Raw genomic sequence first — 23,874 nt, forward strand, 5'->3', positions numbered from 1 at the left:
AGCTACATCCCAGCTGTGGTTGATCACAGAGGAGGAATGCCCTGCCATGGGACGTTCCTACTGCACCAGGTAAGCACTGATCCTGACTTACTGAATATTAAGCCACAGATTTTCAGAGTTTAACTCCATGTGTAGAGTTCAGTTTAACCCCTAATGGTGCAAGAACCCGTATGTGGGTCCACATTTCAGTTCCTCACTTAAACTACATATTAGTTTCATATTATACAACAATTAGTTCCGGCCATGTGAGCTGATTAGTTGAGAAAGTTCTAACTGCTGTTATTTCACCATAACGTCACAGGTTTTTCACAAGCACTTTATCACTCTGCTGAGACGCCGTTGCTAATCAACGGCTTTGTCAACTGTAGGAGACGCTCAAGCCATTTGAACGTTTTTACTTCTTACTTTATCACAAGCAGAAAACGGACACTGTTAAGATCACATTTGATCGACAGCCAATTTGGTCCGTCTCTGAAGATGAGACGACACTAAATTCCCAAACTGTCGTCGCCACTGAGCAGCTTTTCAGTTGGCAGCTGTGACAGAAGAACAGCTAAAGAACCTGGAATCAGCCAGAAATGAACCCAGTACCATTCACCAAACTAAACGGGCTGTAAGAAGCTTTACAGACTGGCTGGAACAAAACAACATTAATACTGATCTGGAAAAAACTGACCGAACTGAGCTGAACCTGATATTGTGGCAGTTTTATGGCTGTGGGTGAAGCTCGTTACTCTGACGTAGCAACAAGCTACTTGTTAATGAACTATAATTTGGAGGAAGGAACTGAACATTAAAACATATTAAACGCTGCGTTCACGGCCAGCTTATTCATCTCTTACTGTATTTATTTAACTGTTATATTAAAGCACTCGAGAACACTCGAGGAGTGTGTTATCATGGCTGTGATGTTATTTCGCAATAACACACTCCCTCTCTTGTTCTATTGCTTAAGTAGTTACTGAATAATATGTAGTTATTGGATTAAAGCTCTAGATTATGCAGTCTCTTGCATTTATTGTGAGGTTGGCTTTTTGACGTGCTGTTGACTTGTGAAAACATTTCTGCAGGGCATCCAAAGGAGAATCACAGTGACAATAGCCCATGAAACGGGCAATGACATTGAATGGAAGGAGGTTAAGGAGCTTGTTATCGGTGAGTGACCACAGGTTTCTGATCAGAACAGCTTCTCTTAATCTCTTAGTTACTGTTTTGTTGTTGTGCCTGTGTCAGAGAACAGTCCAGTACCTGGAGTGTGTGTGTCTGCAGGGTTTGAGATTACTTGTTTTTCTTCCTCCTTCAGGGCGGATCCGTAACACACCCGAGGCAGACGAGACCATCATCGACCCCAACATCCTGTCCCTCAACATCCTGTCTGTTGGCTACATAAGGCCCTCGTATGATGACAGGTATAAATCCAACTATAATCTTAAGAGTTCAGCACACAACAGAAACACACCAGACATGTTCAGAAAGTGTCCCCTGCTGCTCCTAAACTCATCTGCATTCTCACCTAATGTTTGTTCTTAAAGTAATGTCTATGTGCTTGCCAGTACTGTTTATTGCTTTGCTGCTTATCCATTATTTTTTAAAATTAATGCAAAAGATTTCTTACTTGCAAAAAGCTGTACCATGCAGTACCAAGAAATATCTTAACAAGTGAAAACATCTTAAATGTGGTCAATAAATCTAATATCTCTCATTATGAGGCTGCTGTAAGAATATTCTAAGATTATTCCACCTGTTTCTGTACATTTTTACTTGTTTTAAGTGATTTTATCTGGTGAAAGTGTCTGATTCCATTGGCAGATTAGTTCACTTGTTTGGAGAAATAATGAAGATAATTTTGCTCATTTCAAGAAATAATGATTAAAACAAGTAACATGATCTGCCAATCAGACACTGGAATCAGACACTTTTATAAGATAAAACTGCTTAAAAACAAGTAAAAATGTCTAGAAATAAGTTCAATAATCTCACAATATGGGGCAACAGTCAACAGTCCCAGAATGAGAAATAGTGGATATGCAAACTACATTTAAGATGTTTACACTCACATGATTTTTTGCAGCGTAACAGACAAAAGTTGAATGTCTCTCTGACCCTCTCTGGTGAAGAGAGAAGAGTACAAAACTGAGCTTTCCGACTAATTTCTAATTCTCTAACACTAATATTTCTCGCTTTTTTCTCTCAGTGTGTCCTTGGGAATTGACCATAGGTATTTTTTTCCATTTCCTCTGTTGTGCTGCATATTCATTCATATAATTTTCTTTTAGTTATGAAAATGCCTGAAACAAAAACCAAGATCAGTAACACTGCACAGAGGCTGATGTCATATTTTGAATTGTAATGTATTGTTTATCCCTTTGGGACGGCCTGCAGGACGTTTTACCGCTTTGAGGCAGCGTGGGACAGCTCCATGCACAATTCTCTCCTGCTGAACCGGGTCACGCCTTACGGAGAGAAAATCTACATCACCCTCTCAGCGTACCTGGAGGTAAGCAAAGTCCTTCTCCAGTGCTTTCCTCTGAAACAACTTATTAGGTGATAAATAACCTCAGAGTATCTATACATTAAGGCTGTGTTCACCATTGCCAGGATTTTTTGCCCGGGTGTGACTCAGATCTGATGTTTTCAGGGCAAATCTGATCTTTTCAAATCCGACCTGAGCCACTTTCATATGTGGTCCTAGATCGGATACGTATCCGATTCATGGCCATGTGACCTTAATGTGATGCTCGATTGGAAGTCATGTGCTTTGTTTCCATTGCACGTAACCATCATTACCATGGCAACAGCACCAAACAGAAGTTAAAGCCTGTAATCGGTGGAAAAGCAGCTCATCTCACCTTTTCTTCCTTTGTCTCACTCTAATAATGAAGCTGAGAGCTGATCAGAGTTAATGATCTTCTCAGTGAAGCTTGTGAAGCTCGTTAGTTTGTGCTGATGACGCAAGCTCCAGCAGCACTGCTGTGTCTGATCCACTCAGACCAGTGCAACACACCACCACCACCACGTCAGTGTTACTGCAGTGCTGAGAATGATCCACCACCCAAATAGTACCTGCTCTGTGAAGGTCCATCGGGGTCCTGACCACTGAAGAACAGGGTAACAAAGTATCAGAGAAACAGATGGACTACAGTCTGTAACTGTAGAACTACAAAGTGACCCTATACAGTATTTGGAGCTGATAAAATGGACAGAATGGAGAAACACGGAGGTGGTCATAGTGTTATGCCTGATCGGTGTATAGTTACAGTAGCAATAATATAGCACTGAACGGCCGCCAGGTGTTTTAATTTCAACCAAAGTGATAAAAATGCATTAAGAGAATCTGAAAGGATTCTTAACCTGAAAACAAGCTTGATTGAACATTTTAAAGTAGTTAAACAGTAAGAGCAGGAACCTGAGCCCAGCTTCATATACAGTGAATAGGCTCCAGTGTCATTTTTCTGCAGGTTCTGTCAAGTGTCTGTACCCAGCTGGCTTCTAAAAATATCCTGTCTGCACAGTGGCAGATTTTTAAGTTTCCTTTTTTAAATCTTCTCCACTTTCCCTCAGATGGAGAACTGCTCTCAGCCGACGGTCATCACCAAGGACTTCTGCATGGTGTTCTATTCCAGGGATGCAAAGCTTCCCGCATCCCGCTCCATCCGTAACCTCTTCAGCACCGGAGTCCTCAGACCCTCCGAAAGGTATGGACTGACTGGCGACAGTGTGCCAGAAAACATCATTTTTACTTTCATTAGGGTTCTTATCGAAGCTTTTACTTTTGCTGTACTTGTTTTTCATTTATTAGCATTACATATTCATATTTAACTATTGGGTTATTTGTATTAATATTAAGTATCACTGTAACTTCAATGAACATTTGGAAACTACTCTGAAAACAGTGTGTGCACTATATTTCCAAAAGTTTTCAGTCACCTGCCTTCACACACATCTGAACCTGAGTGAGATCCCATTCTTAATCCATAGGGTTTAATATGATGTCGGCTCACCCTTTGCAGCTATAACAGCTTCGACTCTTCTGGGAAGGCTTTCCACAAGGGTTAGGAGTGTGTTTATGGGAATTTTTGACCATTCTTCCAGAAGCGCATTTGTGCGGTCAGACACTGATGTTGGACGAGAAGGCCTGGCTCACAGTCTCCACTCTAATTCATCCCAAAGGTGTTCTATTGGGTTGAGGTCAGGACTCTGTGCAGACCAGTCAAGTTCTTCCACACCAAACTGGCTCATCCATGTCTTTATGGACCTGCTTTGTGCCCTGGTGTGCAGTCATGTTGGAACAGGAAGGGGCCGTCCCCAAACTGTTCCCACAAAGTTAGGAGCATGAAATTGTCCAAAATCTCTTGGTGCTAAAGCATTGGCTGAGCCCAACTCCTGCAAAACAACCCCACACCATAATCCCTCCTCCACAAAACTTTTCACTTGGCACAATGCAGTCAGACAAGTACCGTTCTCCTGGCAACCACCAAACCCAGACTCGTCTATCTGATTGCCAGATGGAGAAGCGTGATTGGTCACTCCAGAGAACACGTCTCCACTGCTCTAGAGTCCAGTGGCGGCGCTTTACACAACTGCATTCCACGCTTTGCGTTGAACTTGGATGCAGCTGCTCGGCCATGGAATCCAATTCCATGAAGCTCTCTACGCTGTTCTTGAGCTGATCTGAAGGCCACATGAAGTTTGGAGGTCTGTAGCGATTAACTCTGCAGAAAGTTGGTGACCTCTGCGTACTATGCCCCTCAGCATCCGCTGACCCCACTCTGTCATTTTACGTGGCCGACCACTTCGTGGCTGAGCTGCTGTCGTTCCCAATCACTTCCACTTTGTTATAATCCCACTGACAGTTGACTGTGGAATATTTAGTAGTGAGGAACTTTCACGACTGGACTTGTTCCACAGGTGACGTCTGATCACGGTACCACGCTGGAATTCACTGAGCTCCTGAGAGCGACCCATTCTTTCACTAATGTCTGTAGAAGCAGTCTGCAGGCCTAGGGGCTTGGTTTTATACACCTGTGGCCATGGAGGTGATTGGAACACCTGAATTCAGTGATTTGGACGGGTGACTGTTGACTTTTGGAAATCTTGATGGAGAATGTGCTGTGTATGGTTCTATATAGCACAAAAAAAGAGTTCTGCTATTGTTATGATGCCAAACCTGTAACAATAAGAACCTTTCTTGGTGCTATTTAGAACCCTTTTTAAAAAGGTTCTATATACAACCATATAAAACACATTCTCAATCAATCTGAAGAACCCTTCTACAATGCTTCAAGGATTCATGGGTCTGTATAGAGTTGTTTTTTTACTAGAACCCTTGAAGAACCATCATTAAGGGTGTAGTTATGAATGTGAGGAATTGAAGTATGTTTAGCTGCAAGCTTACTATTCAGTTATGAAATGTGAGTTGTTGATTTGTTGATGTTTGTGACAGTAATTTGTGAGTTCATATACTTGCCTTTATGGTTTAGGGGAAAACAAATATAAATGTGAAAAAACAAGTCTGTAAAGCTTCACATTATGGAAGTGAAGGCTGGTGTGTAAAGTGTTGACTATGACAAAGTACTGACTACTTGCTTACTTCTGTTTTTCAGTAATCGTGTGACCGGAGTTTATGAACTCAGTCTGTGTCACCTGGCAGATGCTGGGAGTCCAGGTAGGAGATGCATCACTAAGCAAAAGTAGAAGACGTGTTCATTGTTGTTTCTTTTCTGATCAGTGATCTGTTGGAATGTCATTACAGTTGCCATAAAACACACATGAGTATACACCCCCCTTTCCACTTCATCAGACACACCTCTCCTGTAGCTCCACCTTGCTGGTGTACAGTTAGAGACTGTAGCTCATACACAGATCAAGCAAAACATTGTGACCACCTCCTTGTTTCTCCACTCATTGTCCATTTTATCAGCTCCACTTACTGTATAGCTGCACTTTGTAGTTCTACAGTTACAGACTGTAGTCCATCTGTTTCTCTGATACTTTGTTACCCCCTTTTACCCTGTTCTTCAGTGGTCAGGACCCCTATGGACCCTGTCTCATCCACTCGTACCAGCATAACACACACTAACACACCACCACCACGTCAGTGTTACTGCAGCGCTGAGAATGATCCACCACCCAAATAGTACCTGCTCTGTGAGGGTCCATGGGGGTCCTGACCACTGAAGAACAGGGTAAAAGGGGGTAACAAAGTATCAGAGAAACAGATGGACTACAGTCTGTAACTAGAACTACAAAGTGCAGCTATACAGTAAGTGGAGCTGATAAAATGGACAATGAGCGTAGAAACAAGGAGTTGCTCATAATGTTATGCCTGATCGGTGTGTATTGATTCAGTTTGTGTTAGCCATCCTCTGGTTCCTCATCAGGAGTCAATCCCTGACCACAGAACTGCTCTTGTCTGGATACTTTTGGCTCGTCGACGTTTCTCAACCTAGCATTGACACTAATGTTTGTAAAAACAAAAGCAACACCGCTGTGTTGTCCCAGCACTGCACACACTACCTTCTCAGTGTCACTGCTGTGTTGAGAATGTACCTCCACCCACATAATATCTGGACAACTGTGGTCCTATGGTCAGACACTGACCAGTGACGAATGGAGGGAGGGTGATAAACTGCACAGCAGTCTGAAATTGTATGCCTATATAATGGAGCTATAAGGTAGACAAAGGCAGTGAAATGGATGGTCAGTAAATCTGCTAAGAGTGCTTCAGCTGACCTCTGTTTTTGTTATGCAGGCATGCAGAGGAGGCGTAGACGGGTGCTGGACACCTCAGTGGCGTATGTCCGTGGGGAGGAGAACCTGGCCGGCTGGAGGCCACGCAGTGACAGCCTGATCCTAGACCATCAGTGGGAGCTGGAAAAGCTCAGTCTCCTGCAGGAGGTACCAGAATTCTGAGACATGTTCTTGTACCAATTTTCCCGTTCCACTTTAAAAGGTATAGCAGCTAGACTACACCCCAGTGCCTTAACTTCTTATTCAAATTTTCCCGTTCCACCTTAAAAGGTGCAGCAGCCTGACTACACTCCAGCGCCTTAACTTCTTATTCGAATTTTCCTGTTCCACATTAAAAGGTGCAGCAGCTTGACTACACTCCAACGCCTTAACTTCTTATTCGAATTTTCCTGTTCCAGCTTAAAAGGTGCAGCAGCTTGACTACACTCCAACGCCTTAACTTCTTATTCGAATTTTCCTGTTCCAGCTTAAAAGGTGCATGCTCAATGCTGTGTGGGTGGTCATTGTCAGGGGAGGGCAAAACAAAACGTGGGGAGGGCGACACTTTCACAGGGCAGGACTAACATGCATGCTTTCATAGCCAGAGCGGCTATGAAAACAAAAACAGAAGCTCAGGTTACACCCACACCCACACCCACACCCACACACACACACACACACACACAGAGGGGGTGTGGCTTCATTCTCTGATCAGGATGCTGCTACTCCACTGTGTCTCTTTGTTTGCTGCCATATTAATGCGTAAAATGGTGTATATAAGCTTTAAGCTGCAGTTTTCATTGCTTTGAGTAACCGTGGTGTTCATGTTTGTGGGGGGGCAGGTTGAGAAGACAAGGCACTACCTGCTGTTGAGAGAGAAGCTGGAAGCCTCTCTGCTGTTTGGTCAAGACATTCTGTGCAGCAAAGACTTGATGGAATCGCCCAAAGCGCTCAGTCCCTGCCCCAACCCAGCAGGTGGTCTGGGCCTGGACAGCCCCAACGAAAGGCAGAAGGAGCTGGCTGCCAAGGTGACTAACACTCCCCTCTTACTGTTACACAATCACACACTGGAAAACCGAATTTGAAAACTTCTGCATTGATTCTAAAGCCCAATCCCATGTCTTATTTTTACCCCTACCCCTTGTTTTCGAGGGTCACCTTGCCCCTTAACTGAGTTACAGGGCAGTGGTTGAAATCTTCCTCTGAAATGAGACCCTCAAATAAAGAGCATCACTTCATTAACAGCTACTAGCGCTGCTCTGTAGGCGACCCTGCCCGTCTACAGTGACAGCAGAGGAGGGTAAAGCTCAGCTCCTCATTGCTGGGCTTTAGTTACATTTAGGGATCATACGCCTTCAAAGAGGCGGCAACTTTTTATTATCACTCACCCCTAATTCTTCAGTGATATGAAGCTGAAGTCAGATATTCACCAGCTTCCTGTTAGAACTTTTCCGTTCCACCTTAAATGGTGCGGCAGTTCTGATGTCTGCGGTGCCAAAATGTAACCGTAAAATTTAGCTGGCTACCTACTGAGATATCAGCAAACTGATAGTGATTTGTTATGCTTGTTATGAAGAAAAGGACCATAATACATTGAAATGACATTAATGTTTCTCATATCACTCTTTGGAGTGTGTCTCCCGTTTGGAGGGTCATGTAGCCCTAACACTTTGCCCTACCCATCCATCTCAACAAGAATCGTCTGTGACCACAGGACTAATGTTAACCAGATATTATTTGGGTGGTGGACACTGACATGGCATTGGCATTGTAGCACATCATGTGGGGTTTTTACACATATTGATGATGCTGCTAAGTTGAGAGTGGTTACTATTCAGTGAAGAGCGGCTTTGAGGTCAGAAACTGACCATTGATGAAGGGCTGGAGACTCTAACGTTGCCTCAGCATGGTTTTACAGTGACTGTAATGAATTCACTATAAATTCTAATGTAAGCAACACTGCAAGGCACATCTTAACAGTAAAAACATCTTAAACGTTGTCCATAAATCTAATATCTCTCATTATGAGACTGTTGTGAGAATATTCTAAGATTATTCCACCTGTTTCTGTACATTTTGTACTTGTATCAAGTGATTTTATCTGGTGAAAGTGTCTGATTACATTGGCAGGTTAGATTACTTGTTTCAAGAAATAATGATTAAACCAAGTAACATGATCTGCCAATAAAATCAGACACTTTTATAAGATAAAACTGCTTAAAAACAAGTAAAAATGTCTAGAAATAAGTTAAATAATTTCACAATATTCTTACAACTCTCTCTTAATGAGAAACAGTAGCTTTATTGACTCCGTTTAAGATGTTTACACTTGCTAAGACATCATTTTTGCAGTGAATGATGTACACAAACAGTGTTGAAGTATTTAAGTAATGTAGTATCTTGCCCTGTCTAGAGTGGCTAAAGTGATTTAACTCTGTCTGCCTCTCTCTGTCTCTCTCTCCTCCACAGTGTCTGCGACTGCTCATGCACACCTTCAACAGGCAGTACAGCCAGGTGAGCAGCAGTGCCAGTGAGAGCAAGGTGAGCCTTTACTGCTTCAGATTCGCCGCCCGCAGGCCTTGCCTCATCCCTCCATTCATGCAGAGCGGCTCTCTATCTGCCCTTCCTCTCTACCTCATTCAGATAGAGCAGTCACAAACCTGCTCTCTCTCTCTTTGTCTCGTTCATACAGAGCAGCTCTCTGCTTGCTCTTCTGCTCTGACTTGTTCAGACAGAGCGATCTTGCACCCGCTCTCCCTCCCTTCCCTGCCTCATTACGAACAGCTCATCCATTAGCCCGTTTTTGGAACCAAACGATGGCCTGCAGCCTCACACTTTCCTCATTAGCTCATTTCGATTAGAGCCACTGTAGGTCTTGTCCTCCCCACCCCTTAGTCAATAAGACCAGCTGCAAGTTTTTTTGCCTGCCTGCCTGCCTTTGCTAGCCTGTCATGTTTATTCCTGTAGTTGTTTTGAGGGTGAGCTCAGATATTTGAATGCTACACTGCAGAAAATGATGTCTTAGCAAGTTTAAACATCTTAAATGTAGTCAGTATATCTACTAGGCTACGTTTACACAGCAGGTAAAAGTGGCCTGAATCTGATTATCTATTAAATGTGATCTGTGTGCAACATCAGTCTGAACAGGTCAGCTCCTAAACTGACCCACATGTGCAAAAGAACAGTGTTTCATGTGGCTCGTTGAGCGGTAAACGTTCCTGATGGCCAGTGAATGCCAGTCACTCCCAGAACTTCAGTTTAGTCTTCACCAGCATCATAGGAGTGATTATGAAGTTCCAGTGGTTGACAGCTGGGCTCATCACCCAGAAGGTGTTTGAGTTCGCCGTAAAAAAGGGCACGTTATTCGGCCATGGCCACTTCTTTGGTTCTCGTCCTCGGATTAATTAAACTGTTCTCTGACGCTGTGGCCTCGGGCTCCTCTGGCCACGTTTGGCTACTTTGTTTGAAACCTCTGTGAACACAGAGCAGCTGTGATGAGTCTCTTGTAATTTTTTGGTAGAAACATCAGACTAAATGTTTGAGCCTCAGCAGCACGGAATTATGACAAATGTTGAGTTGGATTGACGTAAAAGTCGCATGAATTTCAATCTGGCTGTTCAGACGGAGTCACATTGCCACAGATCGCATACGTATTGGTTTTTAGAACCACATATGAAAGCATCTCAAATTGTAATTGAAAATGTCAGATTTAGTGTTTTTTGTGTGTTTATCTCTGTCACATACAGAGAAAAAGATCGGATTTAGGGCACTTTTACCTGCAGTGTAAATGTAGCCCTATTTCACATTAGGTTTGTGATGTTTCTGTGTTTTTGATGCTGTGTATATGTGTATGTTAGCTGTCTGAGATGTCCGCATCCCTGCTGAGAGACGGCTCCTCCTCCCCTCTGAGCACACTGACTCCCTCTACTACCTGCCCGTCACTGGTGGAAGGTCACTATAGCAACCCTGACCTCAGGTAAGTTTGTAAGATAAGGAAAAGTAAGATGAGATGGGACAGGATAGGATGCGATGGGATGAGATAGGATAGGATAAGACAAGATAGGATCGGATAAGGTAAGATCAGACATGATAGGATAGGATAAGGTAAGACAGGATGGGATGGGACAGGACAGGACAAGACAGGATAGGATAAGGTAAGAGATGATAGGATGGGACATGATAGGATGGAATGGGATGGGATGGGATAAGACAGGATAGGATAGGATAAGGTAAGATCAGACATGATAGGATAGGATAAGGTAAGGTAAGACATGATAGGATAGGATAAGGTAGGACAGGACGGGATAGGATAGAATAAGACAGGACAAGATAGGATAGGATAAGGTAAGATGGGACAGGACAGGATAAGGTAAGATAAGACATGATAGGATAGAATATGGTAAGTAGGGTGGGATGAGATAGGATATGACAAGGTAAGATAAGATAAGAATGATGGGATAGGATATGGTAAGTAGGATGGGATGGGATAGGATTGGGATAGGATATGACAAGGTAAGATAGGACATGATAGGATAGGATGAGGTAAGACAGAACAGGATGGGATAGGATAAGACAGGATGGGATAGGATAAGACAAGGTAAGACGGGATGGGATAGGATAAGGGAAGGTAAAACGGGACGGGATAGGATAGGATATGGTAAGACGGGACGGGGTAGGATAGGATAAGGTAAGTAGGGTGGGATGAGATAGGATATGACATGGTAAGATAGGACATGATAGGATAGGATATGGTAAGACGGGACAGGATGGGATAGGATAAGACAGAATAGGATAAAGTGGGACGGGATAGGATAAGGTAGGATAGGATAAGGTAAAACGGGACGGGCTAGGATAGGATATGGTAAGTAGGATGGGATGGGATAGAATAGGATAAGACAGGATAGGATAAGGTGGGGCGGGATAGGATAAGGTAAGATAGGATAGGATATGGCAAGTAGGATGGGATGGGATGTGATAGGATGGGATAGGATAGGATGAGGTAGGATAAGACAGGATAGGATAGGATGGGATAAGGTAAGATAAGATAAGACAGCGCAGGATAAGATATAAGGTAAGATACGACAGTATAGGATAGGATAAGGTAAGACAGGTTAGGATAGGATAAGGTAAAACAGCATAGGATTGGATAGCATAAGATAAGGTAAGATAGGACAGGATAGGACAAGATAAGGTAAGATAAGACAGTATAGGATAGGATAGGATAAGGTAAGACAGCATAGGATCGGATAGGATAGTATAAGGTAAGATAAGACACAATAGGACAAGATAAGGTAAGATAGGATAACCCTTTATCGGTGCCACAACGAGGAAATTCACAGTGCTACAGCAGGAAATGAATAGCAAGTACTCAAGAAAAGAGTAACAGGAAGAGAATTAACAAAAAAAGTAATTAACTTTACTAAAACATACTTAAACCACACTTTAAAAAAAAGTTCTTCAAGGGTTCTTTAGTACAGTAAATGATCCTATCCTTATACGAATTTGCACAATTAAAGGGTTCTGTGCATTGTGAAATGGTTGTTCAGATAGATGGAGTGTTGCGATCTATGCAATATTAATTTTATTATTACTCAAACCTTTAGATGAGGGTGTGAGTTAACCTGAATTTATGCCTGAATTTTAAGTCCACAGACCAGGGCAAGAGAGAGAGACACTCGCATTGAGGATGTTTCGATAAAATGGAGTTTATTGGCTAAACATTAAACTACCTTGGACTACATTCAATGATGGATGAAAGAAAATAGAAAAAAACACAACAAAAAGGATAAAAGTTAAAAGGACAACATAGCCCGCGTGAAGTGGTTCAGTTAAATGATATGAGGCAGGGTGGTTCTCGTAGATTCTCATAGCAACCCATTTCTTGATATCTCTGGACTTCTTGAACCAAATCTCATTGAATGGTGGAAATTCCGTATTGGTGCAGTCTATAGAATGATTTCTGTTAATTTACAGCTTAGTTAAAGTTTGGGAAGATCTGCAGATTGATTCCAGGCCAGAATTTATGGCCTGGTATGGTATGCCATATGGAGCAAAGGGGGTTGTAGGCCTCCCACTGTGTCCATATTCCCAAGATAGCATCCTTTTAAGTCATGAAACTTGTTAGTACGCTAATCCAGTTTGATGACATCTGCTTGACCTTTGAGTCCTGAGTTTGACCTTTGAGCTCAAAGTTCAGGAATGTGGAGTCCTCTTAAGCAGTGTGATTCTGGCTCATCTAGATTGGGGGTGTCCGCTACAGGAGAATGTTCTCTAGATGGTTCTTTATGGAACCTTTTTGACAAGAGTTTTATATAGCACCAAAAAGGGTTCTTATATGCTCATGATCTCAAGTCTGTGACAATACCAGAACCCTTTTTGGTGCTAGATATGACTTTCTATATAGAACTATACAAAACGCCCTCTCCGTCTGTCTGAAGAAACCTTTAATGATACAAAGAATCCTTTAATCATGCAAAGGGTTCTTTGCAGTAAAATAAATCTCTGCTGATCGTCCAACACAGTTAAACAATAAATGTTCTAGAGTTAATGTAGAACTGCTAATTCACCCATTAACCCCTAAGGTTAGTGCGCAGACAGCTGGTCACCAAAGCAACACAGACAACAATCTCGTTCAGCTAGTAGCTAAGAAAACAGCAAAGAGAGAGATTTAAGATGGACATCGATAATTTAGAGATGAATGGACTGATTTGTGTTTATAGTGACTCCAGCTGGTTTCCTGATATCGTTAATCTGAAACGAGAAACTGTCAAACACTAAAAAGTCTTGAGGCTGAAGTCGCTTCTCATTCAAATTTTCCTGTTCCACCTCAAATGGTGCAGCAAGCTTCATGACAGCTGGAGATGTGAGAAAAGTGGATATAGCTGAGCTGAAGCTTAAAGCAGCCAAATGTGTCTGCATTTTTGTTTATATTTTTAATCCAGTACTAGTTCATCAGCACATACAGAGACATATTTACAGCCAAGATGGTAAACTGGACATAAAATGTGGCTCTCAAGGTGGTTTGATTTTTGCTGACAAGACAAAATGGGTCTTTTTGACATTTGTGTTGCAACCCCTGTTCTATATAGAACCATTTTCTTGACTCAAGAACCCTTGAACAGCTAGAATTTTCAAGTGTGTAGATAAGATCATCAGCTAAAAATATTAATTATTTAGCTGTGCCCTTACTGTAATATCCCCACGGTGAACAGAGTCTGTAATGTGTGTGTGTGTGTGTGTGTGTGTGTGTGTGTATCCAGCAGAAGTGCAGAGGTTCACTCCGGGGCCTCCAGCCCTGATCTGGATCCATTCAGCCCTGAGGAGAGAAAGCCCCGGACCTGCACCTTTGTCCCCAACATCCAGGAGATCCGTGTTAGGTACTTGACCTGAAGAGCCCAGGAATCATAGAAGCTTAATCACTTGCATCACTTCATAAGATATGAGTCATGCGAGTGTCTCATACAAATCTCATGCAAAATGCACCATATTAGGGCCCAAAAGCTGGTTTTGCATAATGAAAAATGAAAAGTTGAATCAAAAAGATCACCGTTGTGGGAACAAAACCTTGTATCTCCCTTTTTGTCGTTTTTCAGGTTTTGACATAATTTGAAAACACCTGTTACCCTTTACATTGTGTGTAAATTTCATGATGAATGGACCAAAAGAAACAGCCAAGAATTACTCAGAAAAAAAGTCTGCTTCCATTGACTTACATTACAAGTAAAGTATGTTTTTTCCTTCTCCTGAAAACATGTCCACTTTGGAGATACAAGGTTTGGAGATACTGTGGTTTTGTGAAACACAAAACGCAATCATAATCGGTAGGTAAATAATTCTCAGCCCAGTGAAGTTCAGAACTGACAGTGATTTTCTTTGTGTTTCTTGGCTGTTCTAATCTTCTTGAAGCAAGTTCTATTACATTTATTTCCATTTCCTGAAGAACAGCATGCTCAGCAGTTGAACTGAATGTGATGTCACTCTGTTTTGGCAGTCCCATTGTGTCAAAGAAAGGCTACCTGCACTTTCTGGAGCCGCACACATCTGGCTGGGTGAAGCGCTATGTAGTAGTGCGGCGGCCCTACGTCTACCTGTACCGCAGCGAGAGGGACAGTGTGGAGAGAGCAGTCATTAACCTGTCTTCTGCACAGGTGGAGTACAGCGAGGACCAGCAGACCATGCTGAGGGTGAGAATGTTCGTCATTATCAGAGCGGAAAAAAGAGAAATTATAATAAAATCTCGCTTTTCAATTTTTCCTCATAAGATTCAGCACTATAATATACAGTATATCACAATATAATATATGGTGAAGTACTATATTATATATAGTACATGTTATTATATTTACTATATATTTAATAGTAGTGTGTGTGTGTGTGTGTGTGTGTGTGTGTGTGTAATATCATTGCTGTCAGGAACAATCTTTTGTCTCCAATTCTGTCATTTTGATGTAATTTGAAAGTACTTGTCGTCCTTTACACTGTGTGTAAATTTTATGATTAATAGACCAAAGGAAATGGCCCAGAATTACTTGGTGGTGGTGGGGGGGTCTGGTTCAATTGACTTACATTAAAAGTAGTTTTTTTCCTTCTCCTGTAAAGTTACCCTTTTGGAGATATGAGGTTTTCTTCTGACAGCAGTGATATGTACTATATGTTAGTGTGTGTATATATATATATATATATATATAATTTTTTTTTTTTTTACCTGGGGAGAGTCATATGCTGGAGGTTAGGGAACCAGTCCTGTGACTGGAGGGTCGCTGGTTTGATCCCTTGAGCCAACAGTACGTGACAGAGGAGCCCTTGAGCAAGACATTTAACCCTCAACGACCCCCCGGGTGCTGTGGATTAATAAGGATCCCTTAATCTTAATCGAACCTATATATAGTATATAGAAAGTAAACCTACACTTGTGCTTGGGAATTTGGGAACCCTTTCGAATTTTCTATGTTTATGCATAAATTTGACCTAAAACCTCATCAGAGTCAGATTGTCTGAAGATGAAATTAGAGTCAGGTGTTTACAGTCAATGTGATGGCAATCAGGTGTGAGTGACCAGCCTGTTTTATTTAAAGAACAGGGATCTATCACCGTCTGATCTTCACAACACATTTGTTCAAGTGTATCATGGCACAAGCAAAAGAGATTTATGAGCATCTCAGAAGAAGAGCTGTTGATGCTCATCAGGCTGAAAACTCTCAAGCACCGCTGTAACTTAACAGGCCAAGGTGTAAATGGTATGTCATATAAGACACAATACGCTGTTGGCGTGATGCTTTGCTTTATCTCGTCTGTATATATCATTGTCATGGATTATTTAGTGTTGGTGACTCTATTAAAGAGTATTTTCTAACTTGATGGTGTTGCTGTGTGTGTGATTTTTGTCTCCAGGCTCCAAACACATTTGCCGTTTGCACTGAGCACCGTGGCATTCTCCTCCAGGCCAGCAATGACAAAGAAATGCACGACTGGCTGTACGCCTTCAACCCGCTGCTGGCTGGAACCATCAGGTAGATGCCTCAGCTGCAGTGTAAAAGAGTAGGCCTGATATAGTGTTGATACACACCAATCAGGCACCAGACATCCTTGTTTCTCTGCTCATTGTCCATTTTATCAGCTCCACTTACTGTATAGCTGCACTTTGTAGTTCTACAGTTACAGACTGTAGTCCATCTGTTTCTCTGATACTTTGTTACCCCCTTTTACCCTGTTCTTCAGTAGTCAGGACCCCCATGGACCCTCACAGAGCAGGTACTATATGGGTGGTAGATCATTCTCAGCACTGCACTAACACTGATGTGGTGGTGGTGTGTTAGTGTGTATTGCACTGGTCTGAGTGGATCAGACACAGCAGTGCTGCTGGAGTTTTTAAGCATTGAGAACAGTCCACCAACCAAAAATATCCAGCCAACAGCGTCCTGCGACCACTGATGAAGGACTAGAGGATGACCAACACAAACATTTTTACATCTACAAAGTGGACCGACAAGGTAGGAGTGTCTAATAGAGTGGACAGTGAGTGGACACAGTGTTTAATAACTGCATCTAAATAATAAATGGAGCTGATAAAATAGACGTAAAATGAGTGTAATAACAAGGAGGTGGTCATAATATTATGCCTGATCAGTGTACATGGAGTATGCAGTACTTACAAATCCACTTTAAAGGTATATGATGACATACTGCAGCCTATCTGCCATGGCACAATGCATCACAGAACACTGACATGGTATGTGTGGGGTGTTGTAGTGTTGAGTATGTACTCACAGCTGTGCTGCTGGGATTTTTACACACACCCATGTTAAGCCATCACAAATTGAGCATGGTAGCAGATGGGCTACAGGTCATTACAATACAACAGCAAGTTTGGAGTACAAGATAGGCGTTTCTAATAAAGTGGACTGAAACACTCATTGTTTTTATATCACAATTGCAATTTGAAAGAGTGCAGTTTTCAAATTGTAACAGCTGCAGTTGTATTTGTCTTAGATTATTCAACATTGTTTCAAAACTTAGGCCCAATCCCCTTTCTTATTTTTAGCCCTACCCCTTGTTTTCAAGTGTAACCCTCCGCCTTGAAACTGAGTTAAAGAGGTAGTGGTTGTGATCTTCCCTCTATGAAATGGGATCATCACTTGTCAGCGACTTTTACGTAAACAGACGAGACAAGGTTTTCCGGCGGTTTGCAATACACCCCCTCTGGCTGTGGTGACCTCACTTGTGTGTCACATGACAGGACAGGTGAATCATATTTAAAATAGCCTGGAAAAAAAATCAGGATGTGTTTTCCTGCTTTGTCTCCAGACTACAGCAATAACGGTATATCACACGGACATTTATCCAAAGGAGACTGAAAAGCACCGGTGCTCGCGATTCATTCACAAGTTCAGTTTTACGCATCAATCAATCAAATGAGTCACTGAATAAAAAAAAAAGGCACAAACAAAAAAACTACATCACTTCATTAACAGCTACTGGTGCTGCTCTGTAGGTGACTCTGCCAACCTGCAGTGACATCAGAGGAGGGGAATGTTCAGCTCCTCACTGCTTAAATACATTTAGGGCATCATACACCTTCAAAGAGGGGGCAATTATTTATTATCGCCGCCAAGAATTCTTTGGTGCAATGAAGCTGAACTTGGCTTTCTAATCGCTTGCTTCATGATTGATTTCCCGTTCCACCTTAAATGGTGAGGCAACTCCACATACCAGAATCTAACTGCTGCACCATTTAAGGTAGAACAGGAAATTTTGCCAGGTAGCGACCGGGACATCAGCGTATTGCTAGTGATTTTTATGCATGTTATGAAGGAAATGACCATAAAACACTGTTGCAATGGTCTTACAACACAACTGCTTTTTAACAGATAAAATACTGACTTCTGTGTGTCTCTTTGGTTGCTTGTGCAGCCATATTGCTGATAGTTCACAGGGCATTCTGGGACTTTTCTCATAACCCTCCGTTTGTAATACGCCTCCTGAAAAATCTTCGTTTGAAGGGCCACGTAGCCCTAACACTTCACCCTACCCCTCTATCTCAACAACAATCAGGACAACCCTACCCCTAGACATGAACGTGCAAAACGGAGGGGTAGGGCTAAGTGTTGGGGGCAAAAGATGAAGTGGGATTGGGCCTTAGTGATGCTGACTTCTGCTGGCAAGCGTTGGTTTCTTGAAGAAACAGGAGTGGAGACTTTATAGAGGAAAAAGAAGTTAATAAACGCCCGTCTTCCCAACCAAGCAAGTCTAACTCAGCTTACACAACAATGGACTTGTAGTGACCCATGTAAACTACAGCCTCTAGTTGTGTCTTTGTTTAAATGACCCAGAAACCCCCTTACTGGATGGGCGACTGCCTCTACCTTTGTAATTAAAGTAGAGGTGTTGAGGCCCACCTAGGAATTTAGTCTCCCCTGTCTAGGAGCCAGGATGTCTCTGAGATATCTCTTCAACAAATGGCATTGCTAGATTGGTGAGCTATAGATAACCAGATGTAAAATAGGCTAACCATTGGAGGTCTTTAAAACACAGTAAAACAAGTAAAAATGTGTGGTTGGGATAGTGTAGTGTGTAACACCTCTGCCTTCTACGCTGTAGACTGGGGTTCAATCCCCACCTAGGCAAACACCCTACACTATACCAATAAGTCCTTGGGCAAGACTCCTAACACCGCCTAGGGCTACCTATGTAAAAAATGATCAAATTTTAAGTCGCTCTGGTTAAGAGCGTCAGCCAAATTCTGTAAATGTAAAATGTCTAGAAATAAGGTTATTTTTACAGTGTATGAATCCGATAGGGCTAAAGAGAAAATATCTAACGATAATAGCTATTTTTTCTGACTAATCTTGTGACTGTGATTTAAATTAAGTTGTGATTATTAAGTTTCAGGCCTTTTTCTGCTAGGAAGACCAGAATATCCACTTTTTCTGGCTTGAGGTTTGACCGTTGAATGTATCATGCCAGACAGCCAGTAAGTTGGGGTTGTGAGGTCACAACATATGGAGGTTTGGTTGCCTCTGATTGGTTTAACTCTACAGGCAGTTTGCAACAGTCTCTGTGTTATTAACAAGCCAAGCTTTATTTACCATGTTTATTACACACTATACATGTTAAGAGGTTAAATTTTCCCTCTTAAAACTAAATAGCATTTGTGATAATTTAGGCTATAATTTTTTAAAAAATTGCAGCTTTTGCAGTTTGAAAATTGCACTCTTACATTTCGATGTACACTCTTACATTTTGATGTAAAACGCTAATCACACTGAAAAAAAATGGTCTTTGTGAGTGTAAACATCTTAAATGTGGTCAATAGATTTACTGTTTCTCATTATGAGACTGTTGTAAGAATATTGTAAGATTACTGAACTTATTTCTAGACATTTTTACTTGTTTTTAAGCAGTTTTATCTTATAAAAGTGTCTGATTTCATTGACAGATCATGTTCCTTGTTTTAATCATTAAATGAGCAAAATTATCTTCATTATTTCTCCAAACAAGTGAACTAATCTGCCAATGGAATCAGACACTTTCACCAGATAAAATCACTTAAAACTAGTAAAAATGTACAGAAACAGGTGGAATAATCTTAGAATATTCTTACAGCAGCCTCATAATGAGAGATATTAGATTTATTCACTAAATTTAAGACATTTTCACTTGTTAATCTATTATTTTTGCAGTGCATCTTCAGTTTGTGCCTGTACCGGCTATTTTGAATGCAAAAAATCTGATTTGTTGGATGTTTTGTATCATTTTTCACCCAGTTGTGGATCAATTTCACTGCGTTTTTTTTTTTCTTTTTCCTATTACAGGTCTAAGCTCTCCAGGAAAAAATCAGCTCAGACGAGGATGTGAGGGAAGAACAACGTCCTGTGATAAAAATGAAAACTGGGCTCCTGTGGTGTAAATAGATCATGTGAAGAGCGCCCCCTGCCTGCCACCCTCAATACTGCCTCCTGCCTGTCTCCCTCCAACCACTGTATGTGTGTGTAGTGTGAGTGTGAATGAGCACGTGGGTGTGTGTGCGGGTGTGTGTGAGGGTGGGTGTGTCAAACCTGCTTTAGCAAAGTGGTAACTTTGTCAGTTCATAAGTACTGTAACTCTCCATAATTCAACCCCCTAGACTACTTATTAGCTTATTAGTGATTATTATAGGAAACAGCATCAAACAAAAAGCCCCCATTTTAAAATGTAAAGAGTTTAGCTGCTGTGTAAAACGCACCGCCGTGCTCTGCCTATGTATGTGCTTCTGCAGGTTAGATGTCAAGTGCTTTTTCCCTGAGCTTCTGTAGAGTCCTGTTGTTTTGATCGCACTATTGCACTGCGAGACAGTTCAGAGCTGTTTTGTTACTGAGCTTTTTTTGTTTTGGGTGGAGTAGGACTAGTAGACTGACTAGATACAGTGACGTAAAGGTTCAGCCTGAACGAGGATCTGTCATCCAGATAACAATCAAGTCCAAAAAAGGAGCGTCTTAAACTTTTACCATCATTATTAACAGAATTTATTATGTAACATCTTTTGTTCTTTATATTATGCTTCATGTTTATTTATTCACTAATCTTAATATATTTTAATTTTTTTTTCATCAGTTTAAGATGTTTTCCACATTGCACTTTTGAATCTGATCTTGAAGCCTGATACACTTTGTTTGTGAAATTAATACGTTTTTTTGCACAAGAATTTTTGGCTGCTAATGAAAAACTATTTGATTTCATTGTTTTAGTTTGCACACATTCATAACACTGACATGCTGAAGGTAGGTTACGGTATCTTGACAAAGAGGCATTTTTGTATTGCATTTTATTGCATTTAACAATTAATATCTATATTATAAAATTGTTAGAAATATATTTATGGCAGAACTTGCAATACTGGGTTTGCATTTACTTTCAGAGCAGGTTATCATTGATGGCAGACATGTTTACTGCATTCTCGGCTTTTACACAGACCATGCAGGTTGTCTCTACCTTTGCTGAAGGAAATTGAGTTGATCTCACCTGATGCAACAATTGGCCCTGAGCTTTTATCTAGATCCAGTTTCAGTCTGAAACCCACCTGTCCCCTGAACACTTGCAGCTAGATCCGAAAGTCTTACCTAAGCAGGCAGTTATATTTAAACTGAACTGTAAATGATTTATTGCAGTGCACCAGGGGGTTCGCCAGGATGAGTGAGGATCAAACTCAAGACCCTAATGTTAGTAGTCAGGAGCGCTAAGGGTTGAACCACCTGGTGGACACTAGAGGACAGCCTGAAATGCAACTGAGGGACGGGAACAAAGGTGCAACTCAGAAAAGAAATAAAAACGCTAAGAGCCAGAAAATCAAACTGTAAAGGGGGAACGAAGTAAAAGGGGAAAGCAATAGCCAAAAAAAGTAACTGGTCTCAGGGGGGGATTGAAACCTCAGTGACCACGTTTCCAGACTAACATGCTGTGCAGGATACCACAAAAGGGGATAATGTCCATTCTAACTAAAGACTGAAAAGATGACCCACACTAAGAGCTCCCCAAAACTGAATCCAATAAGCTCCCTTCTTTGATCTCACCTCTGCCTAAACATGGAGAGTGAGACTCGCTCAAGACTTTTTCAATATACTTACGGAGGAGAATTTTGAGAAAATTTGAGAAAAGCAAAGATTCGAAACTCGAGACAGATACGGAGTTATTGGCTGAGTCAGAGCAACGTGCACGTGGTTCGTTAACTCAAGACTGAGTGGCGAGCTGCATGTGAGTGCCCCTTAAGTAGGGTGTCAACAGCTGCTACCGCACAGCCCTAATTGCTCAGTCCTGGCCCTCCCACCTCTCCCAGTGGGCGGAGTTGGCCAGGCAGGTTGCCTGCATGTTACATTTATTTAACGTAACTTGTGTGGAGCTTTAAGAATGAAGACCATTTCTGCCATTTATGGTTCTTTAATTTGCCTCTGCAATGAAGTGAACAGGTGAACAGAGAGAAAAAACAATGTCTGGTGTGATGATGCAAAGATTATCGCTACATATCATAGATGTCCCACCACAGACTCTTGCACTGAGGGTGTTGATCCAACTAAAACCTGCTTGTGTCATAGCGCAGCATTGGAGAATGACCAGCCAGTCATTTCTGCGTGTGTTGTGGAGTAATAACTCAGCTAGGTTGTACGCCTTGGGCCAGCCAACCCACAGAGCTCTAACCTAAAAAACACAGACATGAGCAGGTTTTCAAGTGACTGGAAAACTCTCTGTTGCTGGTGTCAATATACTGCAGAGCAAATATAGCCTACTTCAGCAAGATCTTCATTTGTGCATTCAGAAATAAGAAATGAGATGATGAGTTGTTCAGTGCGAAGGCCTTCTGGCGATGCCTCTCGGTGCTCCGATCAAGTACTGTCCATTCCTTTTTTTTTTGTCCATTTGATAAAGCTATATGTGACAGCATGCTGTATATAGTTATTCGACTGTTTGAACCTAATGCATCGAAGCTCATTTACCTCCGTACAGTATATCAGTAGCATTTACATAAGAATACTAGTTAGGACAGACTGTATTGTATTATTTTATTGGACTGAGGAAACACCATGAATCATGCACCCAAATCCTCAAACTGCTCTCGACAGGAAGGATGCAGGAGTGCAGTATATTAGAATATTACCGTACATCAACATACGGCACATACTGTAACAAACGGGACATCTGGAGATTGTTGTTAAATACTGTAAGTGGTCTCTCTCTCTCTCTCTCTCTCTCTCTCTCTCTCTCTCTCTCTCTCTATATATATATATATATATATATATATATATATATATATATATATATATATATATATATATATATATATATATATATATATATAATCTTTCTCCTACTCTTAGTGGACTCTGTTAATACTGCATTTCAAAAAAACATCTAAAACATCCAATATTACTGGGCTTGTTCATTCAGGTCTTGCAGTATGAAACAATACTCCAGGGCACGTCCTGCCAGCTAAAGTGCATCTACTGTAACTGCTTCGACATTTCCGCTGTATATATAAACCAAACTGTGGACGGTCTGGTACGTAACCTCTTTATACCGTGAGTGGGTAGGCCGTAGTGTACTCAGTGCTCAAGTTCTTTGAGTGTTGGACCTGTGTCTCCTAATGTCTGTGGACACTTAACACTTTGTTGGATGTGAAATAAATGTGCGACACTGTCATAAACCTTTATCTGAAGCAGTTTTGTGTGCCGTCTTTCTTCTTACTGTGGTTATTTGAAGACACTGAAGGGATTGAAAGAAATTGAAATGGGAATCAGTTTAACCCCAAATGAACTGAACTACTTCAACTACTACAAATTAAAATGGGAAAATGTTTACGAGAAAAAATAAGACTAAAAATGTCTATAATTTGAAAAGCTACATTACAAATCCCACTGCAAAAATGGTATCTTGTCAAGTACAATTATCTTGAAGATAGTGAATAAATCTAATATTTCTCCCATTGAGATTGGGATTAAGAGATGTGCTTAGTGAGAACATTTTGCTTAATAAAATTGCTTAAAACAAGTGAAACGTGTCTAGAAATAAGCTATATAATCTTACAAAGAGTGCACAACCACCTCAAAATGGGTAAAATTAGATATATTGACTAGATTTAAGACCATTTCACTTGACAGTATACCTTTTTTGCAGTGTAAA

The 23,874-nt window shown here is 41.4% G+C and overlaps 1 protein-coding gene across 9 annotated transcripts in view; it reads left to right on the top strand.

Moving 5' to 3' along the window:
- Positions 1–20,104, top strand: part of kif1ab (kinesin family member 1Ab) — an 80,286-nt gene extending 60,182 nt beyond the window's left edge. For 4 of the 9 annotated variants that reach the window (XM_037546502.1, XM_037546504.1, XM_017706358.2 and 1 more), the window contains 15 exons: positions 3–69; positions 1,071–1,155; positions 1,304–1,409; positions 2,195–2,218; positions 2,383–2,497; positions 3,562–3,695; positions 5,604–5,665; positions 6,752–6,897; positions 7,572–7,757; positions 9,199–9,270; positions 10,587–10,705; positions 13,989–14,105; positions 14,720–14,912; positions 16,120–16,238; positions 20,040–20,104. In XM_037546502.1, the coding sequence (XP_037402399.1) occupies positions 3–69; positions 1,071–1,155; positions 1,304–1,409; positions 2,195–2,218; positions 2,383–2,497; positions 3,562–3,695; positions 5,604–5,665; positions 6,752–6,897; positions 7,572–7,757; positions 9,199–9,270; positions 10,587–10,705; positions 13,989–14,105; positions 14,720–14,912; positions 16,120–16,238; positions 20,040–20,082 (1,588 nt within the window). In that variant the 3' untranslated portion in view covers positions 20,083–20,104. The remainder of the gene's footprint in view (positions 1–2; positions 70–1,070; positions 1,156–1,303; positions 1,410–2,194; positions 2,219–2,382; positions 2,498–3,561; positions 3,696–5,603; positions 5,666–6,751; positions 6,898–7,571; positions 7,758–9,198; positions 9,271–10,586; positions 10,706–13,988; positions 14,106–14,719; positions 14,913–16,119; positions 16,239–20,039) is intronic. The other 5 variants (XM_037546506.1, XM_037546507.1, XM_017706360.2 and 2 more) reach the window with 2 other exon arrangements.
- The last annotated feature ends 3,770 nt before the right edge of the window (positions 20,105–23,874 follow it).

Source organism: Pygocentrus nattereri, chromosome 17 (genome assembly GCF_015220715.1).
Source record: "Pygocentrus nattereri isolate fPygNat1 chromosome 17, fPygNat1.pri, whole genome shotgun sequence".
Taxonomy (NCBI): Eukaryota; Metazoa; Chordata; class Actinopteri; order Characiformes; family Serrasalmidae; genus Pygocentrus; species Pygocentrus nattereri.